This window comes from Andrena cerasifolii, chromosome 4 (assembly GCF_050908995.1).
Source record: "Andrena cerasifolii isolate SP2316 chromosome 4, iyAndCera1_principal, whole genome shotgun sequence".
NCBI lineage: Eukaryota > Metazoa > Arthropoda > Insecta > Hymenoptera > Andrenidae > Andrena > Andrena cerasifolii.
In genome coordinates, this window is record NC_135121.1 from 14,474,358 (window position 1) to 14,497,520 (window position 23,163).

At 39.9% G+C, this 23,163-nt stretch overlaps 2 protein-coding genes across 2 annotated transcripts in view; both read left to right on the forward strand.

Moving 5' to 3' along the window:
* The window catches only part of LOC143367581 (uncharacterized), a 257,197-nt gene extending 247,458 nt beyond the window's left edge, over window positions 1-9,739 (forward strand). Inside the window, exons 14-17 of the mRNA XM_076809538.1 lie at window positions 4,183-4,509; window positions 7,201-7,215; window positions 8,292-8,640; window positions 9,111-9,739. Of these exons, the coding sequence (XP_076665653.1) occupies window positions 4,183-4,509; window positions 7,201-7,215; window positions 8,292-8,560 (611 nt within the window). The 3' untranslated portion in view covers window positions 8,561-8,640; window positions 9,111-9,739. The remainder of the gene's footprint in view (window positions 1-4,182; window positions 4,510-7,200; window positions 7,216-8,291; window positions 8,641-9,110) is intronic.
* A 571-nt stretch (window positions 9,740-10,310) lies between these two features.
* LOC143367580 (uncharacterized) lies at window positions 10,311-22,945 on the forward strand. Its single transcript, XM_076809537.1, has one exon. The coding sequence runs from the start codon at window positions 10,622-10,624 to the stop codon at window positions 11,621-11,623; it is 1,002 nt and encodes a 333-aa protein (XP_076665652.1). The 5' UTR covers window positions 10,311-10,621; the 3' UTR covers window positions 11,624-22,945.
* The last annotated feature ends 218 nt before the right edge of the window (window positions 22,946-23,163 follow it).

Sequence of the window (23,163 nt, forward strand, 5' to 3'; positions counted from 1 at the left end):
GAACCTCGCTGTAGTTGCACCGTACAGCGCGTGTTCTCGGTGACGGCATTAAGGAATGGGATTGACCACAGATTTTGGAACAGAAAGGGGGTGGGTTTTCGTTAACAATTTGCTTTGTGCCTCTGTACACGAGGTTCGCGAAAATGGAAGTAATAGGACTGGGGGTGGAAAAAAGGGTTGTTGTTCGAAATTTATTTATTTATTTATTTATTTATTTAAATAGTTATAGGGGGAATACCCATGGTTTGCAAGAGACAAAGCAGAGAAATTAAGTAGAGAGTCTATACAATAAATAAGCCAAGGATACACGGCTAACAAAGCCAACTAAACTGAACTAAAAGATAAACAAGAACTAAGAATACAAAACTAAATACTAAATACTAAGTACCCCTATGTAAGTTAGTTACAGTCCTATAAAGAATCGTCGTTACCGAAGTCAAGGAGCATTGGAAGGGGTCTATGCCATTGAAATTCTGATTCGCAATAATTATCGCCCTATTAATAGGGTCAACAGCGTAATGTCGATATTTCGGTACCCTTGCATGTTGCAGGCTGATCATACTTTGGTAAATAAAAAATAATGCGATGTATTTTGATAACTTTTAGTAGGATAACCTTAGGTGGCATAACGTGAGATATATAATCTGTAAAATATGGTAGTTTTTTCAGTGGATGTATAAAAGAATATTTGACAAATCGTTTTACGTGCCGCACGCCCGAAAATATGAAAAGTTGTTATCGCTGGAATTGTCACTCCGGTAAATCCTATCACCGCGTGTAAACGGTCACCATTCGGCGATCCGTTGAAATTATTTAAAACAGTAAACCAGAATAATTTTTTTATGGCGCACACATGGGGCTTTCGGGTCCCAAGGCATTTTGCAATATTCTGGTTTTTACTGCGGGGCGGTAGATTAATAAAGCGATATCCACTTTGCGTGACGAAGTGACTACCCCTTTCATTGATAACTCGCAGACAGTTAAGTAACAAGGAATATCAGTCAATTAGCAGTCTCGGATTTTGATGAAATTTGACACATGAGTAGAGTGTTAAACAATATTTAACACGTGTTAATCACAAGCTAGGGTCGGTACTCGACATGAATAGACAATGATAGGAGATAAAAATAGACCCATTGTGTTTATATTCTTTTTCGTCCAAAATACCTGTCAAACACGACAGAAGAATCAATTGCCTCGAAAGACGATGCATATGTCAATGATCACGCAAGATTAAATTAACTTGTAACGACGTAAGCCATAGAGCCTGCGTAGCAGCAGGAGGAGATTGTGCAAAATGTATCTGTGAACGAATCCACAGACATCTTTTCTCCAGTATCATCCGCCACCGTACAAATCCCTCTATAACGCTAGCATGGCGTGTCCACATATTCTGGATCAATGAAATACGTTATACCAAAGGATCGAGGAACTCCTGAAGCCATTCATCTCCATCAATGCGTCACCGCGTTTTATTCGAAGCCCCGTCCTCGAGGCTCATCCTTCGTATTTTCTGCCCTGGTACATAACCGTCGCCTCACACACGAGAAATTACGTCGCGGTTACCATTTTTCCATCGCGGACGTACCTTTAGAAAATTCACAACGAACCGATCGAACCAATGTATCGAGCTTCTTCCTTGTTCGTCGTCATTCATGTATTAACTGTACCTAAGAGTGATTTTTATAGTCTGTTGGACCACCAACTTCCTGCCAACATTCTTTAGTCACTGAAGTGTCTCCCTTATTGTTTATAATGGCTAGTTTTCAGCGAATAAAAATATGATTCCTAAGAAGTGCTGCTAAAAAAGTAATTTATTTAAACATATTTGTCTGATGAAAGAGACAAGTGTTTTTCGTTTGAAATATTTTTCTCTATCTCCAATAGTTTTCGAGAAGTTTAACTACATAGATTTACCACCCTCAATTTTGGGGGTGGTTTTCGTTCCCTTGAAATTGGAAATTGTGACGTCAGTGGTGCTCCTTTTTCGAGAAGTACATACTTCTCGTCAGAACGATATACAAGGAAACTTGAAGAGATTAATACTTGAACAATGGCAAAATACTGCAAAAGAAACTGCAAGAAAGTTGGTCGAACCAGCGCCAAGAAGATTGTAGGCGATGGTCGACGCTAAAGGAATGCCTAAAAGATATTAAAACTTGGTATCTTGTTGATTTCAATAATTAGTATGGAACTTATATATTCCTTATTAATAAAATTAATAAACTCGTTCGTGTGCAGATACTTATTCGAGTATGAAGAAGTATCGCAAGGTAAGCATGCGTAAACGGCCCCCGTGGTAAATTTTGTTATTATTGTTTGCTAAACGATTCTCCTCATCTGGACCACCATTCTGTGAAGTGTCAGGTCTCTATACACTCGTTTAAGGGAACCTTCGGGTCTAGCCCCCCAAAAAATAGGTGATCTTTAGGAATTAATTAAAGGAAAATTACTGTATACAATTTAATGGGACTTCTTGCATTGTATTAAGGATGTTTTATATTATAGAAATATGTTTTTTGTTTTATAATTAATCATTGCAGACGGCACTGGGGAGTCGTTAAAGTCAAGGCGTAAAAAAATTGATCCAAATCGGTGGGACCTATATATCCAAAAGTTATTACCCGATTCGACTGAAACTTTTTTTATTTTGAAGAATATATTTCTGGCTAGGGGGGGCAAAAAATTTACAAAAATTACATTTTTTTAGAAAACAACGACACTTGAAGTTTGAAATCACTTTTTCCCTATAGTTTTCATCCTTTCAACGGCTTTCAAAATTATAAATTTTCAATTTTTGTATTTTTTTCTGGTATGTTCCCTAGTCAGGAGTATATTCTTCAAAATAAAAAATGTTTCAGTCGAATCGGTTAATAACTTTTGGAAATACAGGTCCCACCGTTTTGAGAACACTGTTTCGAGAAAAACGCGTTTAAAGTTTTACGTGGGCGCCAAGTAGCCGGTTGTTGCCCATGCATTTGCCGCTACTCAAATGCCTACAACATCGGGAATTTTACGAATTTCAACAAATCCTTTTAAACACGAATTCCTAAAATGTTGAACATTCGAAAAATGAAATACAAAAAATCGACTTTTTGACCAGAACCTCCACTTAAGCATAATATGACAACACTTCTTGTCAATTCTAACCAGTGCTGTTTATACGTAACGTTACCAGCATTCTAACTCCTTCGGTCAGAAAACTAGGTGCACCCCTCGTTGATATTACGACCCCTCGTTGATATTACGACCCCTCGAACAGACGAGTCGTTTGCTGAGAACGAAACAGAAATGCACTCCTAACGAGTCGATCAAAGCAAAATCGAATATCGTTGATGTGGCAATGTGAGGGAGGGCGCGACGCCAGTTGCACGTGAACGCGTTTAAAATCAGAATTTAAGCGCGATATCGCTTTTTAGCCGAACGTCAGGGATGCATAAAACACGAAGCTCCGTCCGTTGTTACGGCTGGTTTTCAAAAAATTTCATCGACACGAACACGAAAATGTAATTCAAGGGAACAATACCGACATTTCCATTAACGAGGGCTGTTTGAAACTCGAACACGCCCCCCCTTGGTTTTCAATACTGAAACTGCCTCCGTTCCGACTGGATTTATTCGCGAAACGGTACCGAAATGGATGTGTATGGTTCTGCATTACTAAAATGTTGAATTACCTATAGATACCTAACTGATAAAGAAACGGGTAACAGATTTTGAGATGTTGTATGACTCATCTTGACAATTAAGAGGAAGGTACCTGGCTCGTTTCAGAGTTGCAAACGACATTTTATTTACAACAACACCCACACTAGGTTAGTATGAATACTTAAAATTAAAAGCAAAGAAAGCAGATGTCTTCTTGTGCTTCAAAAAGAATTTTTGGAAATCTTTTACTATACTATGGTGTAAGCTCAATAGTAACTAACAATAAATTACTATTTGTATTCTACTGCTAGATACCCTAAAGTTACTTTAGGGTATCGGAAAGTTATATTCTTGGCTATGCATGTCTATTGTGTATCTATCCTGCTAGGACATGGATGTGTGTATTCCAAATGTCATTCTTCGTCATATACCCAAAATTTGTGTTAATATCTATCATATGCTCTGAGACATTTAACGTGTCACAATCGCCCCCGGTCTACCCTACTGCTACAAGTACACGGAACAAATTTTCAGCTGCAATGGCGCGATGCCAGAGCACACCAGGACTCGTGGAATCAAAGGGGCGCGTGCCCTTGGAGGAGATGTGGGTCCCAACCATGGACACAAAGTCCGCTCACGGGTATTCGGCTGGCCACTCGCTGTTCTCTCCTAGCCCAAGTCCGGTGACAGCGCGCGGTTTGGCGAGCACTGCGAACAGCGTGAACGTGAACAACCTTACGAGAGGGGTGGACAGCCCGATGAGTGCCACGAGCAGCGGCCACAGCAGCGAGGATCAGACCGCCAGGGCACCACAGTCCATTGCCACGCAGCCCTCCACTGGCAGACAGTCCACCCACTCTGGCAAGTATCTCATCGTGGAAGGCTAAGAACTTAGCGCGTGGTAGATGTCACTGTCTTCGGTTTGAAAATTTCTAATGGAATTCCATCGCCAAGCAAAAATCAGAATTAACCCTTTCGCTAGGAAAAACGACTTTAGTCGTCCCCTCCACAAAACAATCACGCCATAATTGTTAGTTGTAATGTTGATGCGTGTTCTACCACACGTTTATTTCACAAACTCACAGTTGCCATTTTTGTCTAATTATTGTCATGAAACCTTTGTGTGATCATTTTTAGATACTGAATAATGACGCATCACTAATAAAAAAAGATCCCGAACCCGCGAATTCAAAAAATCTGAAACTTTCTGAATATCTAGAGGATTTCCTCATGATTACAACGGAGTTTTTGTTTGCTGCCCAAATTCAGTCCAAGGGGGTGAAATTAATCCCCGAAAATTCAGCTAATTGCCGATTTTATTTTGAAACTCGCAACCTGTAAGAGATAGAAAAAAAATTTCAAGACAGAAGTTACTTCTTTTAATTAGGACTATCGTTTCGTAACTTATCGTTCGTACAGTTCGGGAGTTATAACACAAAATCGGAAAATAGCCGGAATTTAAGGGGTCAATTTCACATTGCGTCAATTTTATGTTTGCGTTGTAATCGGGAGGAAATCCCCTACACATTCACAAAGTCTCAGAATTTGTTGAATTTCCGGGATCGGGATATATCCTTGTAAGTAGAAGTAGTCCCTTGCACATATGTTTCTTTTAAATGATAACAATTCTATGCCCTGCACACGTTCCGCGCGATATTTTAATATTTAGATAAATCGTGGGTACTTATAAATACACCCGTCACTTGGCCATAAATTTAAAAATACCGGGAAACAGCAAATGAGGAACTACGGTCTACATAACCACGTAGCGGAATGATGCCAATCATTAATCTCAATAAACTCGATACATAATGATGATTTAATATGTTACCATTAACACTTGCACATTTCTCTTTGGGCACTGAATCATTCGATCGTAAATTTCAGAACAGCTTTTACTGGGAATATTATTTGCAATTTTATCTAAACCAAACGTACAAGTCTAGTTTGTTTTATTTCACTGCTTGTTTTTTATTGTGGAATTACATCACGCCCGGTAAAAATATCTTACAGAATTACGAAAATTGATTGGAACCATTGAAAGTACACGGGTATCCCATTAATTAATCTTTCACTCGAGATCAAAGAGCAGGGTTCAATCATCCGACTTTCCATTCGCTTGTGCAATTAAGATCGATTCTTCCAGGCGACCCATTTCAGAAATAAACTCGCAGTTCGAAAAAATGTCCACGCATTACTTATAAAAGCCTATCTATAATTAATATAGCACACTATCAATCCAGTGTTTAATTTATTGTTAAGATTATGAGGTCATAAAGTGTTTATTTAAATCAACGCAATTGATATTATTCAATAAAACAGGTGTATTTGAAATAAGAAAATGATTTGCATCTGTACAGACAAAATATTCAAACGACTTTATTGTCTGTAAGACAAAGATAAACGAGTCGATTGATTGATAATAATATTATTCGATAATGCAGCCTTGACATTCTTATTGTAGGTCTGGAAGATTCTATTTTTCTGAACCCATTTTTTCAACGCCGTAACAGAAATAATAGAGGTTAATCTATTGCAAATTGTACTTTATTAGAATACTATATAACATCTGTCATTATGTAATTTATTACTTATTTCCCAACTATAAAATAAGCGTATTTTGACTGAAGATATGTGAAGGCTATATTCGTGACATCTTCGTAGCTATTCAATTTCTTTGATTTAGTTAGAAGATATTGCGCTGATCAAATTAGGTGATAGCTTAATGATACCAAGTCAGGAGAATACGGTGGATGGATAACTATATCCCAATTTAAATCATAATGATAGTTCGCACAGTTTTGGCGCGCTTCCACGTCGATATGTTCTTTAAAGCATCGAAAGTATTTTTTGAGTGTCCCCGAATATTTCCTCGGAGCAAGTTAAACGAAACTTTCCCGGTAGAAATGGTCGCTGAGAAAGGTATAGCCGACTTGAAGTGTTAATCGCTGCTATTGTACATATATCGTGGGCGTACAAGGAAAACCCTCTAAACTAAGTCTCGAGAAAAATCGATTTTCTGTGGCAGGGACGATGAATTATTGGACTTATAAAATAACAGCATCTCATTCACAGCAATACAAACGAGATTATGGTCTTGAAAGCTTTCCCACGTAAAGTACGCAACTGTTAAGAATATAATGATGGTAAAATATGAATTTTAGCAAAAATGGATTTGGTGGATTTTTCTTGTACGCCCACGATATGGTCGAACATTGTGGTGGACACTGATTCCTCTTAACTTGTGTAGCCATTTTATCCTCAACAGCAACGTTCGGTTTACCCCACTGTTAAGTGACATTCTAAATTAATGTGTATCACCTTCCAACAATTCGAAATGATCACAGTACACTAAACCCCCTTGTATCTCACCAAACACAAAGTACAACTTTCTTCTGGTGCACCTCGACCTTAGTCACAGTTGGTGTCGACATTCCTGCATTACAATATTCATTTTTCATCTTCAATCTAATCAATCGTGTAATATGAATCTCAAAAACGACTCGGTATTACAACGAATAAGAAGGGATGAACAAATTCTTACTCGACCAGTCGAGTTCTTTCCTTGTACAGAAACGTTGTGCTGTAAAATAAATCCATGGCGTTTAATGTGATCGAAAATCGTTGTCTAATACACTGCAAGGTCCTCGCTGATAGCAACGGATGACGAATTCGAATTTTTTTGCAGCATTCTTCGCGCGTTGTTACCGAAAAGCGCAGATGGAAGTCCATAGCATGGTTCATCTTCGAGACTCGAATGACCGGCTCGATAAGACCGTTGGCACGTACAAGCAGTTACAATATTCCCCCCCGAAATCTTTACACAATCTTTTGTCAGCTGTCCACTTATACGTTTAATCCTAGCCAAGTCCACAGAGTCGCAAATACACTTTACCAATGGATAAATACGTCCCCTTAAAAAAAAAACCGTAAGGGTCGTTCCACTCCAAACCGATCGCTTTCTGCAGTTCCTGTCAGGTGGTTCTGATAAAATTAAACTATAACGTAATTCACGGGAAATCATTTCGATGGCCTCCAATTTGGTTAAAAAATAGAGGATATCGAAGTTGGCAACTTTGACCTATTCTCGCGAAAAGGAGGTTTAACAGAAAAATTTTTATTTTCAAAACTATGAATCAGACAGTGCTCGATCTGCTCTTATTTTAATTTACGAGGATAGACCGTCTTAAGTCATTTTTTTCAGACCAAAAACTTGTTTTTACTTTATGAAAATTATAGGATGTTATAGAACGTGTTTTCACGAAAGTATTTTTTAAACAAGATCGAAGCCATCGTAATGATAACTTAAACTCGCCCTAATTTCAAATGGACAGTGTCATACTTCAATTTTATCAAAATCCCCCGACGGAAAGTGTAAAATAGGTATAATCGATTTACTTACTTATACACTTCTGAAGGAACCGCGTTGCTTCGTAACGCAAACAATGAACAATAAACCCAGAAAGATCCCCCGCCAATCGAGCTTTTCCCCATTTATTATAACCAGGTTAACCCAGTGCATGAATAGAAACGGCAGATCGTCCCCGCAGCCCCAGCGATATTTAACCCCGGTAAATTAAAAACGATCCCCCATCGAGAGGCTTGTCGAGGGCGTGCGATGTTAACTGTGCCATTCTCTCTAGGCATGACCTGCAACAGCATGACACAATTAGTCAGCGAAGGTGCTACGCCGTTGTTAGGCAACCACGAGGCGCTGCTGGCCGAGATCAAACGTCTCCGGGAACGTTTGATCTGCCTGGAAACCGAAAACGCGGCGATGAGCGTGAAGCTGAATCAACAGCAGTGGGAAGTGGAGCACCGGCTGGCCGAGATCGAGATGCAGATTTGCGGCGCCAGCTCCACGTCCAGCGTGGAAGACAACAACGAGAGAAACCGTGAAAGTATCATTTAACAAGAAACAAGGCCGCGAGAGCGCGGCAAAGCTAAAATGGGGCGAATACGACACTACTTGGCGGAAGCCGCCGACGACAGGTACGGTGTTGAATCAAACATGTTGCCGTTTTATCGAATGAACGGACACTCGAGCGTTTCAGAAATTAAATTAATCAACTCCATTTTCTGCGAAGCTCTTAATTCTGGCCCACAGGCATATATTATTTATTAGTACTTTACGCGTCAACTTTCTGTAGCTACCTTTTCTATCCCGGAGTTTGATTAGCTTGGCTTCTGGGAGGCCCACTTAGCCCCTTGACTTACGATCTTTCGAGAGGTTACAAAAACGAAAGGAGAATAAATACACTCGTTATTAATTGATGAATTGTCGAAAGCTATTGTAAAGTAGAGAATTAATGACTGCTTAATAGTTATTTAAGCGGACCCTAGGGTGAAAACACTCGAAGAATAGGTGATTCTTTCACAAAAGTCTGATGAACGCGATGGAAAATATTTTTCGAAAAAGCTGAATCTATACAGTTCATAATCGAAAAATTCTCTTCGCTCAGAGAGTTGTACGAGGATCCAGACTGCTGAATATCTACTCACAGCAGGTCTGGTGAATATGGAGCACGAGGTAGTATTCCTCATGCAACTTCCATCGTTCTTTTTTTGTGTCACTTTTGCCACGTGAGATGTCAGATTCACCGGTGCTGGTACTTTCTCCATTAATTTCTCCTCCGGGTGATTGAGTTGTTGCACGTAAACGTCTGCACTGCTCCATTACGGTTTAACGACGCATTGTGTATAATACCACGACGAGTCCAACAAACGCACAATAACACCTTGCTTCTGTATGTATAAAAGTAGGATCCCTAAGTGGCGATTTTCCTGGGTAGGTATAAGTACCATTTCTTTAACACCACGTTTCCACGACCCCATTATTTATCTGCTGTTACAATTCTCTTCATGAAAGTTGGGACGATGAGAACTCGAGAGAGCAATGGCAGGATAATATTCTACCATATTCTGCTCTAGAAAAGCATTCAGTACCCACATTCCCAATTTGATTGTGACGTAACTAGCATCGTTATCAATTCCCTGTATGTCAGACCTGCCTTACCTTGAACTACCATCGAAATCAAGTGGGCAGCCTTAACAAAGTTCCTCTCCCATCGACTAGATACTCCTGAAAACAAATCCTCCACTGGCAGCCAAGAGATGCACTACCTTCAAAGTCGCTATAAATTTCTACTACACTGTCCAACAAAATTGAACTTCGTTTCTGTTCTGTAACATTCAACAGCCGTTTCTTATAGATTTTTGTGCGCTGAGAACGAGCCCTCAAAACGTTTGTCGTCATGACCCTCAGTTTTCGAGAAATTAGATTTTGAAAAAAAATGCAAATTTTCAACTTTGAACATTTTTTGTGTTCAAACAGTAACAGTTATGCGGTTGCTTGTTCCGTAAAATTATTCTATGAAATTTCGCGAACACAACGATATAAGTTATTATTGAATTATAAACATTTAAATATGTTTAAACAACGATCAAACGGAGAAGGACACCAGAAATGCACCAATTTTTGCAGATATCTTTCTATATATTTCAAAAACCGTCAGCAGAAATGGTAAAACACCTTTTGTTTATAACACAAAAACGAAAGAGTTTGGCAAATCGTGCGGCGCCGAATAACTATTACTATTTGAACACAAAAGATGTCAAAATTGAAAATTTGCATTTTTTTTCAAAATCGAATTTCTCGAAAACTGAGGGTGATGGCGACAAACGGTTTGCGGATTCGTTTTCACCGCCCAAAAATCTCTAAGAAACGGCTATTGAATGTTACAGATCAAAATGGCTGTTGAACAGTGCTATTAGTGCAGCATTATTCCCCAACTAAAACTACCACAATATCGTCCCTCCAATATACATCCGAACCTGACACATATTCTTAAATTAAAAACACTGTATATGACGTACACATTTATGTATACCAACACTTTAAACTGCATTTATCAGCAAACACCCCAACACTCGCTAAAACTCCAGATCCACCACCGCCCACAACACAGCCCAAATGCTGTCTCCCGGTGTCTCGGTAGCTGCAATGGAATCTTCTTACAGGTACGCTGCGGACGATCGAGAGGAGGCAGAGGAGGCCAGGATCTCTGGCAGGTCCAGCGACACGAAATCGATCGGCAGCCTCAGCCAGCACTTCTTCGAGAGCGACGAGGACGAGAAGTACTATGGCACGTGTAACGGATACGCCTCGCACCCAGGCAGCAAATCGAACTTACTACTATGCAGCGAATGCGACCAGAAGACTCGAACCTGCACGTACAGGCCCCAAACGCCTGGCTCCTACTGCACCAGGTACGTCGAGGAGCGGTTCGACGACCGGACCCAGGATCCAGGGACCTCGCGCGCGTACAAAAGCCCCGTGCACATGTCCTCGCCGCGGTCCCTGCATCACGATCAGGACTACGCCGGTCAAAGCTCTTCGCCCAGGTCGTTGCACCACGACCTGGACCATCAGGCTCGGAGGAGCTGGCCGAAGAAGCACGAGCAGGAGCACGAGGACTACGGGGCCAGGGATCTGGAGCAGGACGACGACAGCCCTGTCTGCGAGCTCTGCCACGGGAACGGCAACGTGGTCCAGTGCGAGCACTGCGATTTCTCCAGCGAGGGCGACCTGATATGCTTCCGTTGCCAGAGCGACGAGGCCTCGTCGAACGGTCAGAACTGCCCTCGCTGCGAGAAGAACGAGAGGATGATGTCAGGCAGGCTGCGGCCCCCTAGGGGCGCCGCCTCCTCCGGCGACGAGGGGAAGTACCCAGTGGACGCGGTGGTGAAGATCCAAGTGAACGATCGCATGATCGACATGGACTCCGACGAGGCGGGTGACAGTGACCCGTCGAGCAGCCATCATCACCAGAGGGGCACCATGGAGCGGCTGGACACTATTGTCGAGGCGAAGGGGGACACTGCCAGCGAGAACGACGATGAAAATGGCGGTACAAAGATAAACGGGACTAGCAGCGCGAGATATCTCAATTACATGATCGTACTGTTTCTGTAAATAGACGTCGGTAAGATAGCTGCGGTTGAGCTACGGGCTACGTTTGACGATGAGGAGCGCTGAAACGTTGATATTGACAGTCGGTGGAACGACGAATGTAAGGGTGAAGGTGTTGCACAGGTCTCCGGGGTCTCGAACGTTTTCACGGTAGGTATGCGTATATAGCGTGCTGTTATAATATCGTTATACTATCGTACTATTTCTGGTAATAGTATTAATAGATAGTATACTGTTATAACACTTTATACTGTATACAAAATATACCATTCCTGTGACGTGATTATGTACTGCTAAGTCTGAGGTAAAGTGGTGTAAAAAAGAACACAACTTCTTTTGTCAGATAGTATTCTACTAGTTATATACCAGTGATGGCGAACCTTTTTGAGAAGTGGGTCAAATTTTGTTCATTATTTTTTTTAATACTAGCCCCTGGGTCACTAAGTCAGTGGCGTCACTTAGAAAGGGAAGGGGTGGTAAAAAGAGTACCAAAAAATTAGGAAACACCGAAAATTTGTTAACAGAAAAACTTAGCAGTTGACCCTTTTTTGATTCGCACTTTTAAAATCCTCTAAAAAGGTTAACGTTTTCTTTTCATTTCACAACTTTTACTTTTGCAAGTGAAGAGCAAAAAATAAAGGTCGACGTAAAAGAATTGATATCAATGGAGTGATACCATGAAACAGTGGGTCATTTAAAAAACCTTCGTGGGTCAGTGTCTGACCCGCGGATCATAGGTTCGCCACCACTGTTATTACGATCTAAAAAATCGAATGGGAGCAAGAATTTGTATCCTTCGAAGAATTCCTCTGAGCACTTCTATTACAGTTTTTTTTTTACATAGTACGTTGCAGAAAACTGCATTCGAGTGAAAGTGAAAGGGATTATTTAAAAATTGGGGTGTTGGGACAGTTCACGATAACGATCACTATAATTTAACAAATACGCTTGGCGAAAGCATCCGTCTGCTAATGCTGAGCCGAAACACAATATATTTCTCGTTCCCGTTGACTCGATCGATCTACACAATTTACATCGCCAACGATCGGGATCGCCAATGATCGAAATCGGCGCTCCTCATCCAAAGAACGAGGCATTTCCAAATGTGTTTTAGCGCGACACGAGGGTGAAACCGAGTCTGTCGATTCCGGCGTGGCGTAACTTTTGGAAATGTTTCGCGGCTCACGGGTTGTATGACATCGAAATTCGCCGTCGTACGGCGGAGATCGGCGCCGTGGCTCGACTCGCGTGTACATAAACTGCCAAAGAACCTTATATCGTAGGACCGTATAGATTACTATGTAGGTAACTCGTAATATTTACAACAGCAGCAGCAACAACAACAAAAATGCTATGTGAGAATGTAAGAGAGAAAGGGAGAGAGGGAGAAGCAACGAGAGAGAAAGAGTGGGAGAGAGGGAGAAAGATGCATTACGTTCGACACGCGCAGTGTTGCCATGAGCTGAGATCTGTGATGCAACGGTCGACACGATTCCATGCGCGACTTTTAGAATGGGTTTGTGCAGAAATCGACGTACTTCCATCTTTTAAATTCGTATAAAGAAAATTTCTGTTCCTTGAGTAGAATTTCGACAGACACTGTAGACATCATATATTTAAAAAAAAAAAAAGGAAGTTATAGTTGGTACAAAGTCAACTGATTCCCTTAGTTGTGGATTAACACTTTCAGCGTTGAGATTCGAACTCTGTGCACAACGTGTGCGGAAACACTCCAGTCCTATGTGTTAACCATACTCGCTCAACGCCCCACAGGCGTTCCCCGCACGCGAAAACATGACTATGTATATGGGTTCGTAAAGCTGAAGGGGTTAACATTAGGAATGACTCCCTAAGTTCCATGACCTTGAACAGCCAGTCGATTTTGTTACGACTTATAGCTAATTGGTGAGCTTTCTTGTATGAATTAGACGTTGGGAATATTATATAAATTGTGGGATTTTTAATGGCCCGTTCGTCAAATAATTAAGATTTATACACAAACCCATGCTAACTCATGTTCGGGACCAACTAAAGCCACCATCTGCATTACTGCTTCCGACTTCTGCTTTCATTTCTAGTCATTATCGTTCATATACCGCTTTCGTACACGGAATATGAGAATAGTGCGGGGGAATCTGAGTTAAAACACTTATTAAAGTCTCGAAATTACTTTGGTGATTAACAATGAATCGTTGTTTAAGAAGAGAAGGACACCGCGTAACGTTCGGCGGAGACTCCGGGGAAACGAGAACAATGAAACTCTGGCCTGTTTTTACGGAATAATTTAGACGACGCACGTCGAATCTCACTGCTTTTCATTTTCTCGTGCGTGTTTCGTTCAGCAATACCGAGAACCGCAAGCGTAGGGAAATTACGGGCGCGAATGCGTTTCGTTCGAAGCGAGGCATTCGTACGAAGTTGTGTGATCGATTTCGAAGAGTTCAATCGAAACGGACGTCGGTAGAATCCCTTGTCCTCGTACCAAGAAATCATCTCTCCTAGAAGGCCACGACGGGACCGAATCCCCACGATTTGGAGAAATCAAATAGGGATCACGCCCATTCTACCTATTCCGATAGATTTCACGTGTGATCGTCGTTTCTCATCTCTATTCTCCATCTTGAATTGAAACGACATCGACGATATCGTAGCTAGGGCTGCGAGAATAATCTGAATGTTCTAATCCCTCCAAAGTTCTCGGAACGCACTTGCGTCAGTGATAGAGAATTCGCCTCTCGTGAGAAAAATAAATACTCCGATAACAGGTGTTGCCATTAAATAGCATCAAGATGACTAAGTATACACAGCGAAGTCCATTTTCTGCAATAACTATTCAAATACCGAATACCACGAATAAAGGGAACGAATTCTTCGTTTAGGTTGCTTGAAGCAGAATTTTTTTTAATTATTGCTCGATACCTAAGGTACCTTTACGGTAAATCAGGAGACGAATTAGTTGCAGTTAATGAAACATTCAGATACTCGCAATTCTAATTAGGATTTCCGAGGGCAGTGTTCAAAATAGGACAGAGCTAAGGTTGGGACTATTCGAATCTTTTGTAAGTACTCAAATATTACGAATATTCTATTAGAATCACAGCAGTATATTCGAATAATAAAAATTTTCTTTTTCTATTCAATTCTACGTTCGAAACTGAATAACTTTTGCCTAAAGCATTTTTTCATTCAACAAATAATTTGGGAATAATCAGAAAAGGACTATTTCGGCTAACGAACTTTAAAGAATGTTTCACCTCAAATTCTTTATTAACAGAACAAGCATCGCTTTTGGAATGTTTTCATAACAGCGCACAATTACTCGACAATTCGATTAAACTCCAATTTTAATGTAACATTCTATTCGTACAATTTTCGAATAATACAGTAGTGAAATTATATTCGATGCATACTCGAATAAAAATAAAATTTTCCGGTTGTATTCAATGCATACGCGAATGCTCAGGCTTGAATAATCGAATAAAGAAAAATCCGACAAATAGTCCCAGCCTCAAGCGGCAGCCACAATTTTTCAAGGACCGTTTGGATAGAATAAATGGTTGTGACTCATCGGTCATCCGTAACGATCCATCAAGGGGGTGGCAAGCTCCGAAGTACGCCCTTTTTTATATCATAGGAGAACGCGAAGAGGATGATCAGGCTATATCCTTCGAAAATTAATACAAAGTAACGAAGCGACTAGAGTTAAGGATAGCGATTTTTTTAGTATTTATAAACCATCGAATAGATTTAAATAATTAACGACATTTTTTTAACGTTCACCTTCCCACTTTGTAAGCGTGCCGCGCGTTTATCGCTTGAACAGACGAGAAATCCGATTTATTGAATGAAACGTAGTCCTCGAGATCTAACGTGACAGAAAACGGGAAGGAGAAGCACAGCGATGAAATACAGAAAATCTGCCGCATTGTTGATTAGCTTCGAACGTTGTCGGGGTGGCGTAAGTATTTCATGCGACAGATTCTGCGAGACTAGATTCACGTCATCTGTATGATATTCACGACGATAGACATTATCAAGAATGCAACGTTAAAATCTAAGCGAATAAGGTGTATCGGTGCCCAGTAATATACTTTGCCTCGAAAGATGGACGTAACGACACGAGTGGTGCGCAGTTATCGAAACGATCGGATCCTCAAGGCAGTAGAGATAACAAAAAAAAATGAGTTTCCTATGCAGTGCATAATAAATTTCTGTGTTTTGGAATTCGTGGTACAATCCGAAAGAGATTAGACAGGTTCGGGGTTTCATTTTTCCCGGAAATCAATTTGAATCGTTCCAAAAGATCAAAATCAGTGTAGCTTAAAATATTTTTTTACCAAAAATACGAACATTAAACATGCAAATTTAGAAGTCTAATTGCACAAGTTTTGCTGAAATTCTAATTGCATAAAAGATTTTCAGCGTAAACTACATATAACAGATTCATATAGTTTCGTCCAATCTTTAAAATCGATTTTTTTTAGGTCTACATTTGTAAGAAGTTAGCCTCTCAATTTTTTATTCATTTGGATGAATAACCTTTCTCGGTGATACCACAAATTACAAGACACCTTGTATTTAATTATTTTAGTTCGCAAACAGATTTTCGCTCGGTGATTTTTCAACGGCAAGGTAGTTGCGATAAGTAAAGTTGTTCGGGTTGCTTGGTCTTCGCGGCAAGGTATCGGGTGTACTATTCTACTGCCACGTTCTAAAGCTAGAAAGAACTTTGGAAACCATTGAATACCTAGCCCTATACACATCATCGCAAAGCGTTACATAGAGAACACCTGGCGACGAAATTCTCTCTCTCCATTTTGTAAAAGTTTTACACGCCACACTCAAGCCCAACTGATCCACCTTCTTTCACAATACTCGACAGCGTAGAGTTTACCCTAATCGTAAGTACCATTTGAAGTTAGTGTCGTTCGTGACTGCAAGAAAATGGAGAGAGAACTTTCAGTCGGACTCGAACGGGAAAGAAGCGCGTTTAATCAGCCTTACTTATACAATTATTGTCTACGTCTACATTATTATATAAAAGGGACATTATTCACTTCACAGAAACGGTTACTCCAGCACAGACTTTCTTCCACTTGTGTAGGTTTATAGATCTATAGATTATAGATCTATAACTAACAGTAATGAAGTCTCTAATGCGCTTACAATTAGTCCATGATGCGAATTCTATGGGAGATAGCCATGAACTACATTCGGGGTTTGACGGGCGATCTAGTATCGAGGTATTGGAAGATCTGCTAGATTCTCCTTTTGTTCCCACTTCAGTCCTCATATTAATAAATCATTATTAGTACTCAATCTACCTATAGATCTATAGCAGGGGTGTCGAACCTCCCCTCTCCGAGAGCCGCACGAGTCGGGCCCCCGGTCAGCCGGCTCCCCCACGTATTTTCCTCCAGGCGTTGCGCAGGACCCGGCAGGGGGAGAGTGCGGCACCGGGAGGAGAAATTCATCTGAGTGAAGTTGGTGTGGAAGGGGCCGTTCTCCTACGGCTCTACGGAGCAAGCGAAGAGGAGAAGGAGCCACTCAGGGTTGCCAGGCGCTCCAGTACGCCGTACTGGCATATATGACGTCACTTGGCTTGGATTGGCTTAGCGTTGGTATGATGTCACGGCGTCACCCACCAAATATAAGTGTCGCGCTTCTCCTACACCGTACGCCCAAAGCGAAGATACGTACGACGTCATATGCGCCAGCACATCGCTATTTATCCAGTACGCCTGGCAACTCTGGAGCCACTGCGACTCGCGAGCCGCTCGTTCGACACCCCTGATCTACACGGAAAAAGTTCTGCACCGTTGGGAACGGTGCTCGAAAAGTGGGCACCGTCACACCTTTTTCCGTGTATAGGTTCACCAAGAAATTGTGGGGCCTCTAATGCGCATGCCCAAACAGAGAGTGGAAAAGTGGAGGGAGCCAATGGTTTCCTACATTCCACTACGTGAATTTTCTGGGAATACCTATAATTATTTAGATTCGAGGTTTGGCAGGCCATTTAATACCTATCGAGACATAGCTACTTAGTAATCAAACTCATAGGATTCTTTATTCTCCACCTTCTCACTTTAGCCCCTATAAACCTCATTATTTAGTATGGCCATACATGCATACACGAGCCATCGAATATGCTACCATTTTTCAAGGCTTCTCCTATATTCTACAATTGATAAATCCTACGATATTCTGCATTTTACAGAAGGGTTGATTTCGCCCCGTTTCCTCATTACCCGTCTTCCTTATACACGGAGTAAAAGAACAAATTGGATATTTTAATAACCAAGTAGCCAGTGATTTACGAACCTTGCAAAACCAGAAGGAAATCTGTATTCGTGACACCTTATGGGAAGTGAACAATGTCTCTTACAAGCACATTTGTGTACGTATATGTACATTAACGTACTTTTAATTATAACCCTGAGAGAATGCTGTGAACAACGATAATTTCTGAGCAACGCGTGGCGTTATTTATTGTCAGACTTGCATATAATTAATTTATGCTATTTTTTGAGAAATATATTTGTCATCCCCTCCAGTAAAACCACTTATTCGCTATTGCCTAATATAAGGTATCTAAGTTATCCAGTTGAACCTTGGTACATGAAACGTTTATAATTTATTCATTGCAATCGATCTGTTTTAATCGAGATGCTTCAACTTTTCGCCATCTATGGATTACGAGTTGTTTAACTATCGTATGTTTTACCCCATTTAATTTTTTGATAACACTATACTATATTCGTCCTAAAAGTGACGTCTTCGTTTCTTTTCGTTTGCACTTTGGTTTCCACCAGCTTCTAAGCCCGTTGCTCCAAGTGCTCTCATTTCATAGCGTGAAATCGTCTGAATCACAGCACCGAAACTGCTGACGAACAATTTACAAAACTTATTCAATACTATAAAGTATAAGCCTTCCAATATCTTATTATGTATCGCTATGGTTTCAGAGATACTAGATTCATAGCCGCGTCCTTCCACCACCAAATTCTACAGTAATACCGTAGAACAATGTTAAGCAAAAAAGCTGGACTTAATTCGCCCCCCGGAGTTCAACAGAGAATTTAGATGACTTCCAACAGTGAGCGGTGCATCGATCGTATATTTTCTCGAGGAAAATACAGAATGCAAAATATCAGCCGTACCGTTTTGGTGTTACAACAAGACGGCCCAATGTAAGGGGCAAGCGTAAGAATGCAGTGTCTCTGAAACTCCAAAGCGCGGCCGCGCGGCGAACGTGCAGCGGGGGTGAGTTCGCTGGCGGTTCGCCTTAGTTTTTATTGAATTTTGAGAAACTCGAATTTACGCGATCGATACGATTAATCCTCGGCGGAACGAACCCCCACGCGACTGTTTGCATGATATTGATTTTATTAAGACGTTTATCGGTGTTACGGGCGAAGTGAGGCGTGTATATATTACAGTAGAGAGATCATGGACAGTCGGCGAACACGATTTCGCGAGATTTTGTTAACGATCGAGCGTGCGATCGGCAGGACAGCTGTCTTTACACATCGCTCGACTGTGTGCGTGGAAACTTTCGACGAGCATCCGATGGAACCACGTGGATTTCCCTGATCGTTTTGTGGAACGTCGACGAACGCGACAGTGATGACTTTGTGCCAATATTTCGCGTTGTCCGTGGGAAAAGCGTTTGTTAACACCTATCGTTATACACCGAAGACTTTGGAATTGTTTGAACGGTTTCAGAGTACCGTAGTACCTGAATAAGTTAAACGTTACGTTATTTGTACAGCAGAAGCTCGATAGTTGGAATTATGGTTGGAGGGATCGATTTGGTTCATTTGAGGGAGTTCCATAAATTCCATAAATTCCAACCTCTGGTCAGGGATATTTTAAGGGTATTATTAGAAACATTTTGTTACTTGCTAGGTACAAATAATACATTTTTTTAGTTTGTAATTTCGGAAGAATAAAAGATTATTCTGTTGAGAATCTAGGAACCAGTATTTGCACGTTGTTTCAGTGGAATATTTTTATGATGATTATTGATTTAATAAATAATCCTTTTTGTCGCGTGTTATTGTTAGATTTGGACATGTTTATTTTATTCCTAATTAGATGGATGCTTATTTTATTTTATTCTAGATTGGGATGAATGCCTTTTGAAGCAATCTCATAAATAATTTCTGATGCTTCGATCTAATTGTGTATAGTAAGTTACTTCGTTATGGTTATATCTCATTAATAAACGAAATATTAAGAAATTAAATTTATTACTTGGCACCATTGTGCTTTACGCGTAAAGCCCAATATTATTTATTATTTTACTTAGCAGAGTTAATTTAAACAGAATTATTCAGAAATAATTTTTTTAATTCTGAGAAGAAAACTATAAAATTATGTAAACATGTTGAAGTAATTTAAATGATTTATTATCTGAAATATTATTTCGCATATTTCATATTTACATGTTCCTTCTGTTTTCAAATAACACCATTTAGACAAAAAGTGTTCGAATAATCGAAGTTCCACTGTAATTTATACAATTAACATGCAAATTACATATGTGCAATATGAAAAGTATCTCGAACATGCACATCAATTTTTCCATATTACACGTCTCCAAATATTTACAATTAATGTCATCGAAAGTTTAGAAAATAAAGTTGTGCAAAGAGGTTCGTGTTACTAGATTATTAATGGGGATGATAATACTTTAAAACTAGACGTAATTGAATCACATTGCTAGTGCCATCGTTTTTAAATAATTTACATATGAGTATCTTGCGTGACTATTTATTGAATACACGCTATTTAATTATTAAGATCATATTTATTGAATATACGAGGTATTTTAGATAAGAGAATCCGAATATCAATAAAAGGTACACTTGAATTTAAACATTTATTTCATAATTAACTAGTAAGAATTTCACGAAGCGTTCAGCTTGTCTATCAAGAATGATTTCAAAGGTAAATTCACTTTCAAGCCAAAGTATGTTTGCCAAATCCACGTAATACGTGAATATTCAACCTTTATATTCGCCATATTTAAATGGCTCTTCTATTTCTATACATGATAGCGGTCCTCGTTCCACAAAACGATCCAGAAGAATCTCAAATTATATTCGCACTGAGGTTTACATAATAACGCTAGTCCAATCTACATCGACGCATCAATTGTCTAGAAATACTTCGACTAACGTTAACGATATGTTCGTTTATATTCGTGGAAAATTGTTCTACGTATCGATAGTGAAATTTAAATAATTTCTAATTATTCGTTCGACCATTAAACGTATTCAGCCCAATGTCTTTCAAAAAAAAGAATCTAACATACATTTTTGTCGTATACTCGGTTTAAAGCTTTTGAAAAATTTCATTCGAAAGTTATCATAAATGTATTTTAAAAATATCAGTTGCGAAAGCATGAGAGATTTATTAATCAATGTACACGTAAAAGGAACTCTTAAAGTTAACGACGTATGAGTTGTAAATACATCAAACTTTAGTATATATTATATAATACTTTATTTGCAGTGGTTGATTCGCCCTCACTACTTACTATATAAAAATGCACTTAATGTTCTAACTTCACATGGTTGGCAATAGGTATAGGTTTAATATAACCCAATTCATTTTAAATTTTTTCTCGGGATTATTTATGTTACAACTGAAGCAAGAAGAAATAAATTTGGAGAAGCAGAAGGGCTTTGAAAAATCTGAATAATTAGAGAAATCATTAGAATATTTCCGGCCAAGTATTAGTAGTAGTAAGGACAAAATCAAATGAGATTTATCTTGAACTTCTACTAAAATACAGTCGAATTAAAAAACAAGTTGATAAGCTTCTCTGAAACAACAAAGCTCGAGGAGATTATCGTTAACTAACAAATGCTTTTTATACGTTTCTATTGCAGTAAAATAAAAAAAAATCACTTGCCCTACTCGCGAAGAGCTGAATACGTTTAACTGCATGCGTATCATAGAAAATAACCATTTCTAGAAAATCCTCTATGGCTTATGGTTAACCAGCTCAGTTCCCGCGTCGAGGAACTGTCAGTGAACGTATTTCCACATTCGTCATCACGCTACCTCGGTTTCTTATCGCGGCGCTCTAGTGTTAAATAAGACACATCGGATAAAGCAAACAAGAGGGGAGGTCTCTTAATGAATGGTCACTCAGGAATAATGTTATAATGTAATAACAATTGCGATATTGAATATTAACATTTAACGAAACAACTTTTTGTAAATATGGATATAATATAAATATAATGATAAATATACGTTAATAATAGTTTAAATATGTACGGATATTGTGTACAGGGTTGTTCGAAGGGTGTCATGCGATCGGGGGAAGTATCTTTGTTTAAAAATCATCACACCCCGGGGAAAGATGATACGTGGATAAACTAATAACGAATAAAGCGAGCTTTATTTAAGCCACGTCCCTACGTGCGACGACGAACGCGCTTGAAACACTTAAAGAACAATCGTTTTTCAAAGTCAGCGCCCATTCAATGATGTTTCGACTAATACAAGGCATTTTATACTCAGTCCAGTAATACTATTTATCCTACAAGTATTCAACCGTTCTCTTGTAATACTCTGCAGAATAATTCCAATCGATCCAGTCGTTCTGTACTTATTTCGAGTTTGGCGAAACCGTTTCGCTTTACTTCCCCGATCAAACACCCAGAAGAAGCCGGCCCCGTACAACTCGACGATTGCCCGAATAAGAGATGACAAGCCTGAGATAACGATGCGTAAATGGAGGAATACATGTGTGCGTGTGTGCGTGTGGTACGTGAGAGACGAAACGAGAGGGTGGGAGAGAAAGAGAGTGTGTAGGAGTGTGGAAAGAGCGTTACGTGAGAATAAACTTCCGATTACAAAGAATTGACCAAAAAAAACGTCGGCATTAAGATACGAGCGCGTCATGTGCTGACGATCGTGACCGTCAGGAGGGAGGCGTCGACGAATGCGAACGAGACACAACAAAACAGAAACAAAAAGGAAAGAAAAAAAAGACAAAAAAAAAACAATGGAAGACTGTAACGTCACGGCGAATTACGACTGCAACCACACACGATTATCAATTACACCCGCAACGACTGCACACATCGCCTGTATCGTCGAGCCCATTATCAACCATAAAATACGGCTGCCCGCGCGAATGTGCACCGATTTTTGTCCATTTCTACACGTATATCCGTTCCCCTCTTCGACGATAGAAGTTATTTTTAAATTTTTCGAAACTTAGCTGCGCCGCTCCCACGTGCGAGTGTCTGTACGATCGGATGTCAGTAGGAATTCAGAAATATAAATAGACGATTGAAGTTGGCAAGACGTTTTCTTTCACAACCCCCTTTATAACCATACTTGTAAGAAATCGATGCCTCCGCTTCGAGTTCTTTCTTTTCTTTAGCTTCGATTACTTTCACACTTGCGTGTTGTTTTTAGTAAAAGCTACTGCGTAGGGTGGGCCAAATTTCGCGGTACAGTAGGGAAAGGGGTGAGGCTATTGTTCGAAATAAGTCGAAATTAGGAAATAACTTTTT